Consider the following 11,681-nt stretch of genomic DNA (forward strand, 5'->3'; position numbering starts at 1 on the left):
GATCCTGATGATATCGAGGTTGTAAATAGGATGGAAAACAGGATGCAGAAGCGTCCTGTTAGAATCAGTGCTTGGAGGCTAGCCAAATTGAATCCAGATGAAGCTATGCGAGCAGCGGCAAAGGCTAGGGAGTCTTCATCTGTTTTGTGTCCAGTTGGTGCTCGAGGAGTCCCTGATACTGATTATAGCTCAATTTTTGGTCTTCTTTACTTAGCTGTGTTCAATTTCAATCACTCTGCATAATGGCTGAAGCTGTGTTTGAAGTTGAGTGGAGTCCATGTAAAGTCCCTTGCCCACTTGATCTACTTGGAGCAAACTTTTAGAGAACAAGAACATGATAATAACAAACCTCGGGGAAAAACCTTTTGCTTTGCAAATTCCAGTTGGGGTCCTTAATAAATATAGTTAAAGTCTATAAGCACTTTTTAAGGCATTTCAGCACACCTCAGTAACTAATTTAATCATTTGCACATCTCTTTTGTTTTGGTGAGCATTTATTGTCTTTTCTCTTGTGTTTCTTTACTTGTTTAAAACTTTTGAACAATTGATATCATTCAACGTTTTTGTGAATTAATTAAAGTCTGGCCAATTTTCGCTGATGAATCCATTGCTACTGCATTGTAGCATTTCTTTTTGCATCCTGATCGGGTAAAGCAGTAAACCTTGATGCATGTTTAGCTATAATGGCCCTAGTGTCTTTTAACTCCTCAATTTATATTTTATGCGACAGCCAAAGAACTGGTAGCTTGTTAATTGAAAAGAAAAACTTATTGTTGGATGATACAACTTGACATTATTCTTGTGGTTGATCTATATTGGATGAGTTTATAATTACACTCCATTGGCTGACATTGGAATGATGGCCATCTTAATTACACTTCATTGGCTCACTAAAGAGTAAAATATGTAAACAACTTAATAGTGATTATTGATGAGAGGATGAGATTTACTGTTTTGTTCTTTATGTTATCTGCGAAACATAAAACACATATAGTTGAATAGAAAATATTGATTGTGAACCAAACAAGTTCCAATTGATCTAATAAAATTGAAACTTGAATGGCCACTGTAAATGCATGTGATAACAAACACTACTTATGAGAACAATAGTGTTTGACCATAGATTTCTAATTAGCAACTTTGTATTTTCTTTCGATTAATACAATTGTGTCTCTTCTTGTGGTCACTCGTTTTAGTGACCCACTGGTGCCTTTGGAGCAATTGTATGTATGTGGAAGGAAAAGCAAGTATGATATCACTATTGATTTGCCAGACCATTGTTATGTACTTTTTCAGGTCTAAAGATGTGTAACTTGTGGTTTAGCTTGATACATTCTCTTGTATACCACTTTACTTTAACTTTGTCAATATCATAAGTCCAGTAGCGATTTAAGTGTATGCCTGCATGGCAGAACTGCATTGGGCTTGAACTTTTATAAAAAATTACATTGTATTTAAAGAAATATGATGTCCATATAACATAGAACTCCAAACATCAAATCTCGTTGCTCCTTGTAGGCTTCAATCAATATCTATTTTAGAGAAATTCAACAACTCTAATTTAATAATCCGATCGGCCTCTCTTTGTACCTTTTAGGACAATTGCTAGTATAAACATTATAGGTTTTTGCTTTTCGAAACTTTCAAGTATATTTTTAAACTAACACATTTAAATTGTTAAATTACATAAATCAATATCCACAAATTTACATGGCATCAAAGCTATATTTACATATTCAAAATGCATTTCAAATAATTAAAAATAATAATTTCATCCCGATTTTTATCACTAAATTTGGGAAAAAAAACAATAACCAATTTAAAATTAAGTTCGTTGAATGGCCAGAATCTCGGCGTTTAATTAAAGCGGTAGAAACTAACCAGAAGTATCGCGAAACTGGACAAAACTGAAGTCAACACGTAGATAGATAATTCCAACTCACCGCGTTTATGACGTGTGAACCTTCTAGTGTGCCGGACATCGAGACGTGCAATTTATCATGATTATTCAGTTTGGGAAGTAGACCACTTAGATTTATATTCAGTAGTATTAGGTATTTATATTATGAATCTCCATTCCCATTGACCCGGAATGTTAAATCTTCAAACAAATGAATCGCCCAAAACAGACACTAGCGACAAAATTTCTTAGTTGGCCTGCCAGTACCAACAGTCTCGGTCTCGCTTACCTGGCGAGTTCCCTTATTTTTAGAAACTTAAATTTGTCAGGAATTTATATCAGAGATTTACGTTCGGTAGAGCTGTTTATATTACGATTCTACAGTTACAAGTGGATCAGTGATTCGACTCCCTTCCGTTTGTATTGCTTTCTTAGGCAACAAGTACCAAAGGTCTCGGTTTCCATTACCTGACGAATGCCCTGACGCAAGCACTCGAATATTATAGCACCATTCACTCTCTATAAAATCTCCTTACAACCCACACACAGGTTTTCGTTACTCACCCCCAGTCTCTGTATCCATCTATCCTTCAAAGAAATTGATGGGGATTTGTTTATCCTGTAGATCACCTCATCTCCCCACTGCCAAGTTAGTGGTCATTGAGGAAGAGGCGGATGGGTTGATTAGAGAGTTTCCGGAACACGTGAAAGTAGCAGAAATATTAAGAGACAGACCCGGCTTCGTCGTCTGTCATGCCGATTCCATTGATTACCATGAGTACGTTTCTCCTCTTTCTGCAGAGCAGGAACTGCAAGTGGAGCATCTCTATTTTCTGCTGCCTGTAACCAGACTGCGTCGTCCTCTGACCGCCACTGACAGGGCCGCGTTGGCCGTGGAAGCCAGAGCTGCCAAGGGGTGTAGCCGCCACCGCGAGGTGAAATTAGGGCGACGAAGTAGGCGTAAAATCACTCCGAGTGTGACAGTGATGGGACAAGAAGTAACTGCGATCAATCATCTGGATCGACGCCGGACTGGTCATCTAATAACATCTTCTAGACAGTCAAAGGGCGAGGGTTATAATTCAGAGACATTGGAATGGAAAAGAGTAGGTTTTGGTTTGAGGGGAGGGCCTGCTCGATCTAAAATGCAGCTCACAGCGTCCGGGCGGCAAAGGGCTAATACGGCCTCCTTCAACGGCCCTTGGAAAATGAAGCTTCCAACGATCTATGAGGAGGGCTTCCATTCCCTTATTGCCATCACATAGGAGGATGCAAAATCGTTTCTCTCTATTTTACTTGCCTGCCCTGATATCTTTTCAATTATGGAGCAGACATGGAATTGAGTACGGAGAATAGAAGGGTTGTCCCAGAACGCCATTCAACCTCGGTGGCGAACAAATCTGAATGGAATGTAACGATATTTTGTTTGGAATAGAGCGTAATAGAGTATCATGGGCGACCAAGCTACGGGAGTCGAAACAGAGCTTTGCGAATACAGTACGTGCTGACCTGATCTTTTTTTTTTTTCTCTTCCTCCACGCACATGTTTTTCGGCGAGTTGTAAACATTGTATCCCTGCAAAGGCCATTTTGTATTATTATTATCATCAATATTATTATTATTTCTCGGCCGAATTTCTGATGTCCTGCAAGCCCATTTTGTATTATTATTACTGCGCCTAATTTCCTGATCATATGTTTTGAGATTAAATATATGTAGTATAAGGTTAGCTCATTTAGAAAGATTGTATTAATAAGTGTAGGTAGTTTCAACTGTGTTTTGTATACTTTCATTTCAGTGGAATAAAATGTCTAAATTTTTCAATGGAAAAAATGATAATAGTTTAGTTTAGGTTTAAACATATAAAATTTAATTTGGTTAGATATATAGATAATATTTTTTTTAAATAATTAAAATTTAAAAATATATTATTTATTTATAAAAGTTAAAGTTGAATATAAAAGTGATAATAATTTAGTTTATCTTAAAAAAAATTAATTTGGTTAGGTATATAGATATTTTTTTTAATATAATTAAAATAAAAAAAAATATTATTTATTCATAAAAAGTGAAATTTAATATAAAAATGATGATACTTTAGTTTATGTTTAAAAAAATAAATTTAATTTGGTTAGATATATAGATAATAATTTTTCTTTAAGATAATTTTTTTTTTTTTTAAACATTATTTATTTATAAAATTTAAAATTGAATATAAAACTGATCATAGTTTAGTTTATCTTTTAAAAAAATTAATTTAATTTGGTTAGGTATATAGATAATAAGTTTTTTTTGCTGAGATAACTAAAATTTTAAAAATATTATGTATTTATAAAAGTTAAAGTTGAATATAAATAATTATCAATTATAAATTAGATATTAATATTATTATAGTCATTGAATATAATTAATTATATTATTTTATATATTTGCATACAATTATTTTTCAAAGTATATTTTTAAAAAATATAGTGATTATTTACTCATAAAACTTGTAAAAGATTGAATAACTTGTCATAAAAGGAAATAATATATATATATATATTCATAAAAACAATTTTATATGAGTAATTATTAATTATATATTAGATATTGACATCATTCTTAACCATGAAAATATATTCCAACTATTGATTTCAAGTATGAAGTCATATATGGAGAGAATTTACAAGATTAAGATTTTTAAGGAGAAAGATACAATGAAAATTTAATAGTTTTATTACAATTTAATTTTTACTTTTTAATATTGCTTTTTTCTTTTCCTATTTTCAATTTAATAATGATAATTTTGTGATAACATTTCAACTCTTTTCACCAATAAAATAAAATAATACAAAAATATATATATATATATATATATATATATATATATATAGTTTATTTAATTGAAATTCAATCTCTCCGCATATAATATAAAATCTTTACAAATTCACTATTCACTACTCTAATGAGGAAATAAATATTAAACATTTTCAATTATTATTTTTATTTTTAAAATTTTGTCTATTTTGGCTCTTTTTATATTTTGTAATTTTTTTTGTGTGCCATATTAATAAATATGGTTAATATATAAATAAATATCAATGACAAGTGTACATGTAACCAAAATAACAAAGCAGCCATGTCAACATCTGCTATGCGGTTCAGGCTTCCCTGCCCAATTCCTTGATCATTGCAATGCAGGTATGCAATAGAGCTCATAAATTTTACAATCAAGGACTTTCCGGAGGAAATATGGAGTCAAAGGCTAACAAAATGTAATTTTCTATTGATACCTATAAATATAATCTAGAGCTTCTCTGATTTGTTTTTCAAAGTGTCTGTCGATTCGAAGGCGTTCAAAACTATGCACGATCAATAGTCGTTCCAACAGATCCACAAGAAACAGGGATGGGACTGGAGGGTGGTAGGTAATAAATCAATATTTCAAAATTTAACAGGAGAAGGAGGGCAAGTAGTATGTTCAATTTTGTTGCAAAATTAACAATTCAATGGAGGGCACGCTGGTTAACCATGTTGTGTCATAAGCAGACGGAGTAATCATTGATTCTCCACCGGCAATCGCAGCACGAAACATGACCTTAAGCTCGCTAATAAGTGTCTCCACACATTCTTATATATAATTTTATTCAATTAACACAACTCAATAGGTAGTGATCATGATCAGCGTTACAATATGAGTGATAAATCGATGAATTAATAACCCACCCTAATCGCTAACAACACTGTGATGCAAAAGCCAATATAGAAGAGCATGGCGAATGTATATGTTGATGTAGCTAATGCCAAGCTGAAGGAGATGTAAAAGGCCAGCAATTAGGGCTTGCGGCATGGCTGGTTATACAAATTAACCTTGCATGCTCTAAACAAACCGCCACTGCCCCATCCTTGAGCAGTCAAACAATTGAAACGACTCTGATGAAAATTGATCGATCACGATATTTTAGTTCAATTATTCATCGATTGCCGCTCGATTCGCACGGGACACCAAATGACAAATTAATTAAATATTGTAATGTGTACGATGCCCAGCGGGGTGAAATCTCATCCCTCCGTTCAAAGATAAAACGAAGAATATTCACTCATGGTTAAACCTTTTTTTTCAGTAAAATTCACTCATGTTTAAACCTTTTTTTTCAGTAAAATTCACTCATGGTTAAACCTTAGCCATTCGTTTGAAAAAAATAAAAAGTGTGCAAGCCCAGTTCCACCTGTTGCTGCTGAAATCTATACACTTACATGTTGCTGTAATTAACAAATTGCATTTCAAAAAAATTGATACATAATTACTAAGATTTGTTTTTTAAAATGTTAATATATATATATATATATATATATATTTTTTGTCACACAAATATATACATACTTGATTATTTAGTCTTTTGTGGTTACATAAGGTTATTGACAAATCTCCTTCATACTAGGCTCTGAAAAATAGTTTGTTGCAATTAAGTAAAAATAAATAAAGAGTAATTTTTTGAATTGAAACCAGACCTTAATGGTATTTGAATAATTGAACCCATTACTCTTCAATAGTAAAGCTGTTTTAACAAAAAGGATTCAATTAATTGAGCTAATTTATGTAACCAATATATTAAATTATATTAGAAGTAATAATATTTATTATGTCGAGTCCCGGTTATGTTATTTGGTGTTATGTAAATGTTTTCATTATATAAAATTATATAACAATTAGAATACAATTAAAAAATAAATAAAATATAAAAATAAAAACAAAAGAAAAAATAATTATAATTATCAATTGTTAAATCAGTCTAGATTCATGTTAATGATCTACCAAGATCAAATCTATTTTCACTTTAAAAAAGGTTTACATCTCAAGAGATTTGATCACTCTTAACCCTTGGTAGATCCAAAATTAAGATGGATCTAAATTAGTTTATTGTCAATTATTTTTCAAATCTATAAATTTAGATTTATATTAAACCCACTTATATTTTATTACTTATATATATATATATATATATATATATATATATATATATATATATATATATATATATATTCATTGGTCACGTTTAAATTAATAAAAAATAAATATTTATGATCAATATTATTAATGTATGGAAAAATTAATAATATTTATTTATTTTCAATCAATTCAAACACAAAATTATGCATTATATATTTTTTAATTTTAAACTAAATATGTTATTATTATTTTAAATTTAATATTATTTGACAATATCTCAGTTAACAAAGATAGGATATTAAAAAGCTAGGTATTCAATAATCATGAAGAAGATTTGTGATATGATTTTCTCATAAAACCAATTTAGATTCATCTTAACGCTGAATCTATTCAGCGTCGAGAGGGATCAAATCTCTTGAGGTTCAAACCTCTTTTTTGAGTGCAAAACTTGAGGAAATGTTTGCACCTCGAGAGATTTGATCCCTCTTGGTGCTTGATAGATCCGGGGATAAGATGGATCTAGGCTAGTCATGTGCGGTCATACACAATTTGTTGAACATTTAACTATTTTGATCATTTTAAATATGCTAAATATGTCTAATATTAATTTGGTCAATTTATTTTTAAATTTGCTTAGTTACCTTAGTTTGTTGAGATGAGAGAGACTGTAATGATGAAAAATGATGAAATAAAAATTTTAAGTGCAAAGTTACAATGTAACAATGTTGATTGATAGAAATGTGAATAATAAGAATATAGTCAATTACAAACAATCTTCATTGTGATCAATCTGAAACTCTATTTTCTTTTATTGTTCCTATTGTCACACCTATTAGTTTTGCTGAAAATGGAAGTTGGAATCATAAAATATTCAAATATTTTGCTTGGGCTACTGTAGTAAACATCATATCTTGCCTATGTTTCTCTCCAATATTAATATTATTTTTTTCCAAAGTTAATCATTGTGACTTATGAGTATTGAACTCCAAAAAAATTTCAATGCTAGTTATTTTCTTTTACCGCATTTGAATGCAAAGTGATTAACAATATTGAATCATGGAAAATGAGAATAATAAGAGTGTAGCCAATTATAAATAGTTTACAGTTTCAAGAAGAAAATATTTCGGGTAAGAATTTTTTTTTTCTAGGATGAAAATTCAAGTATTGTATTTATGGTTGAATTATTGTAACACATAAGTCATTGCACTTCATGAATACTTTTTATGTGCTTACACTGAGAGAGTGCCTGTAGGTTTTAGGGGTCAGAAGTTGAGACACAGGGAGATAGAGAGTGTGCCTGTAGATTTTTGGAGTTAGAAGGAGAGACAAGGGGGGATAGAGATATAGATTTAAATGGATGGGGGAGAGAGGAAAGAAGAGAGAGGCAAAGATATGGAGGGATGAAGAGGTATAGATATGGAGAGGGAGTTGTTAGAGAGAGAAAGGGAGGGGAAAGGGACAGAGAGAGAGAGATAGATAGATAGATATGGAAAGAGAGTGTGTATGTTTAGGGGGTGAGAAAGAGAGATAAAAAAGGAGAGACAATGGGAGATAGAGATATAGATGGAAGGGGAAAAAATGTGCTTACATTGAAATCAATGCACACTATTAATCTAAGTATTTTGAAATTAATGTATATCATACATCTAGTTGCATCAAATCAAAAATCAACATCTGCACTAAAATCAATGCATCTAATGCAAACAAACAAATAGGATTAGAAATCAACATCTACACTGAAATCAATTCAACTAGTGCAAGCAATCAAATAGGATTAGAAATCAATATCTATACTGAAACCAATGCATCTAGTGCAAGCAATAAAATATGAGTAGAAATCAACCTATACGCTGAAATCAATGCATCTAGTGTAAGGTATTAATTAGGATTAGAAATCAACATCTACACTAAAATCAATGCATCTAGTGCAAGTGACCAAATAGGATTAGAAATCAATATCTACACTGAAACCAATGCATCATGTCCAAGCAATCAAATAGCAGTAGAAATCAACATATACACTGAAATCAATGCATCTAGTGTAAGGTATTAAATAGGATTATAAATCGACATCTACACTAAAATCAGTGCATATAGTGCAAGTAATCAAATATGATTAAAAATCAGTAACTCCATTGAAATCAATGTAACATCTAGTTTAGTGAAAAAACTAAATATTCATGACTTTCTAGATCTAACTTCTATGTCTTTATTTGTCTTTGTGTGTCTCTTTCTTCTTCCCTCTCTCTCCACCTTCCATTATGTATCTATCTTCCCCCCCCTCTCCTTCTCTCTCCCCCATCTCTCTCTCTCTCTGCCTCTCCCTCCCTTTCCCTATCTTTCTCTTCTTCCCTCTCCCCCTGCCATCTATATCTATACCTCCCTCCATCTCTCTTTATTTGTCTATCTATCTCATTCCCCTAAACACATCTCTCTCTCTCTCTCTCTCTCTCTCTCTACCCCATCCATTTATATCCTTATCTCCCGTCTATCTCTCTTCCTCCCTCCCTCTCTTTTCCTCTCTCTTTGTCTCTCTTCCCCCTATCTATATCTCTATCTTCCTTTGTATCTCCCTCTCACCCCCAAAACATACACAGTCTCCCTCCATATCTATCTATCTCTCTCTTCCTCCCTTTTACTCTCCCGCTCTCTCTCTCTTCTCTCTCTCTCTCTCTCTCTCTTCCCCTTCTTTCTCTCTCTCTTTCTCCTTGTCTCTCTCTCTCTTCCCTCTTGCTCTCCTCTTTCCTTCACTGTCTCTCCATCTCTCCCTTGCTACTCCCTCTCCCTCTCCACATTTCTCTCTCTATGTATGTCTTTCCCTTCCAAATCTCTCTCTCTCTCTCTTCCCCTTGTTTCTCTCTCTCTTTCTCCTTGTCTCTCTTTCTCTTCCCTCTTGCTCTCCTCTTTCCTTTACTGTCTCTCCATCTCTCCCTTGCTACTCCCTCTCTCTCTCCACATTTCTCTCTCTATGTATGTCTTTCCCTTCCAAATCTCTCTCTCTCTCTCTCTCTCTCTCTCTCAAGTCATCTCTCTTTTTCCTTCCTCTCTCTCCCTTTCTCTCCCGCCTCCCTCTGTCTCTCCCACCATCACACACACACTCTCTCTCCACCATCCAACTTTGTCACTATCTCCCTCCCTCTCCCCCTCTCTTCCCCCTCCATATTTATGTCTCCCTATCACTCTTTTCCCTTTCTTTCCTTATCTTTATCCTCTCATTTTTCTCTCTTCCCTCTTCTCCTATCTCCCTCATTCCATCTTCATTTCTCCCTTTTCATTTCCTCTCTCTCTCCATCTCTATCTCTCAATGTATTTGTTCTTCGCTCTCTCTTTCCCCTCCAAATCCATATCTCTCTCCTCCTCTCTTCCCCTCCTCTCTCTCAGTGTCTCTCCCACCTCTATGTCTCTCTGCCCCACTCTTTCCCCCCTCCATCTCAACATCATCTTTCTTAAATATGATCTCATTGTATTGTATTTAAGAAACTATCAAAAAAAAAAAAAAAAACTATATTTTGGATCAATCATGTCAAAGAAAATACAATAATAAAAGAACTTAAAAGAATCATGCACTATCTTTCCTCTATGATTGTTGTTCACTTTATTTTCTCTATTCGCTTGGATCCTTGGTTAAGATCCATCTATAGTGGTTCTTTATAATATTATTTATATTATATAAAATTTTACATATGTATATATAAAAGTATACTAATTTTTAATTTATTAAAACTTTGATTTAATATCTATGGGAATATTGTTAGTAGTTGTGAGGATGGAGAATTTAGATATACCTCAAAAGTAATTATAACCTTTTTGCTCTTAGATTTAATTAAAATATGTTATAAAATTAAATTAAATTAAAGCATTCGTAAAATATTTTGATTTTGAAATAAGTTATGGTTTTTGGGCATGTGGTATTGATAAGTTGTGGTATTGGCCTATTATATTCTAACAAAATAATTAAAAGCCTAGATCCATAACATAATAATCAAAACCCTAGATGGCCCATGGTATTGATAAACCATGATATTAGCCCATGGTATTATGATTTTCTTCTCTCCTCTCCCTCTCTCTCTATTTTTCTCCTAAGTTTTTATTCGCCTATTAATTAAATTTATAGATGGTTATGGAATAATTATCTTAATTTATAAGGTAAAATGGATGTAAATTTATAAATATTATTTATATGTTATATATTTTAATGTGATACATATATTGTATTTTCTTTTATCTAAAAAAATGTTTATAATTTTATTAATAAAAAACAAAATTACAGTATAAAAAAAATTGAATTTAAAAAATATCTAACATCTCACATCCAATGCCTACACATATATTGTTTAAAAGTATGAATAATTATAATTTTTTATTCTTTAAATTATATTTTGAAATATATAAATGAATATACTACATTTTTAAAATATTTTAATTGCGTTTAAAAATTATATTTTAATTAAATTAATTAAAAATATAAAATAAATAAATAGCAATTTAAACATTTAAACGCTCTTAATAGAATCATGCTCGTCATGTGTCTTTTAATAGTTTTTTTCAGAAAGTTGAATGCTTTCTTTGTCGTTTCATCAACGGCTCTACCAATATTTTTCATAAGCTAAATTTAAAGACCGTAGTCTATTCAAATTTTTTTTCCAAACATACTTTTAATAAATTTTCTGAATAAATTTTAATAAAAGTTTTATTAAAATAATAAATTTTAAATTATTGAATTTATATAAATTAAATTTTATGGAATTTTCAAAATATTAAAACAATGGTTATGGTTAAAATTAAGATTTTTGTAGTTAAATTTGTAAAGTTAGGTTTCAATTTATTAATTTTTTAGGTTGATTAATT

General features: G+C 31.6%; 1 protein-coding gene across 1 annotated transcript; it reads left to right on the forward strand.

Annotated features, from left to right (window-relative positions):
- Positions 1-2,502: 2,502 nt before the first annotated feature.
- LOC149262467 (uncharacterized) lies at positions 2,503-3,165 on the forward strand. Its single transcript, XM_089379880.1, has one exon. The coding sequence runs from the start codon at positions 2,503-2,505 to the stop codon at positions 3,163-3,165; it is 663 nt and encodes a 220-aa protein (XP_089236006.1).
- The last annotated feature ends 8,516 nt before the right edge of the window (positions 3,166-11,681 follow it).

The sequence above is a fragment of the Pinus tabuliformis genome, chromosome 6, assembly GCF_031772625.1.
Source record: "Pinus tabuliformis cultivar Carrire ecotype Pingquan chromosome 6, CPIR1, whole genome shotgun sequence".
In the NCBI taxonomy this organism is placed as follows: domain Eukaryota; kingdom Viridiplantae; phylum Streptophyta; class Pinopsida; order Pinales; family Pinaceae; genus Pinus; species Pinus tabuliformis.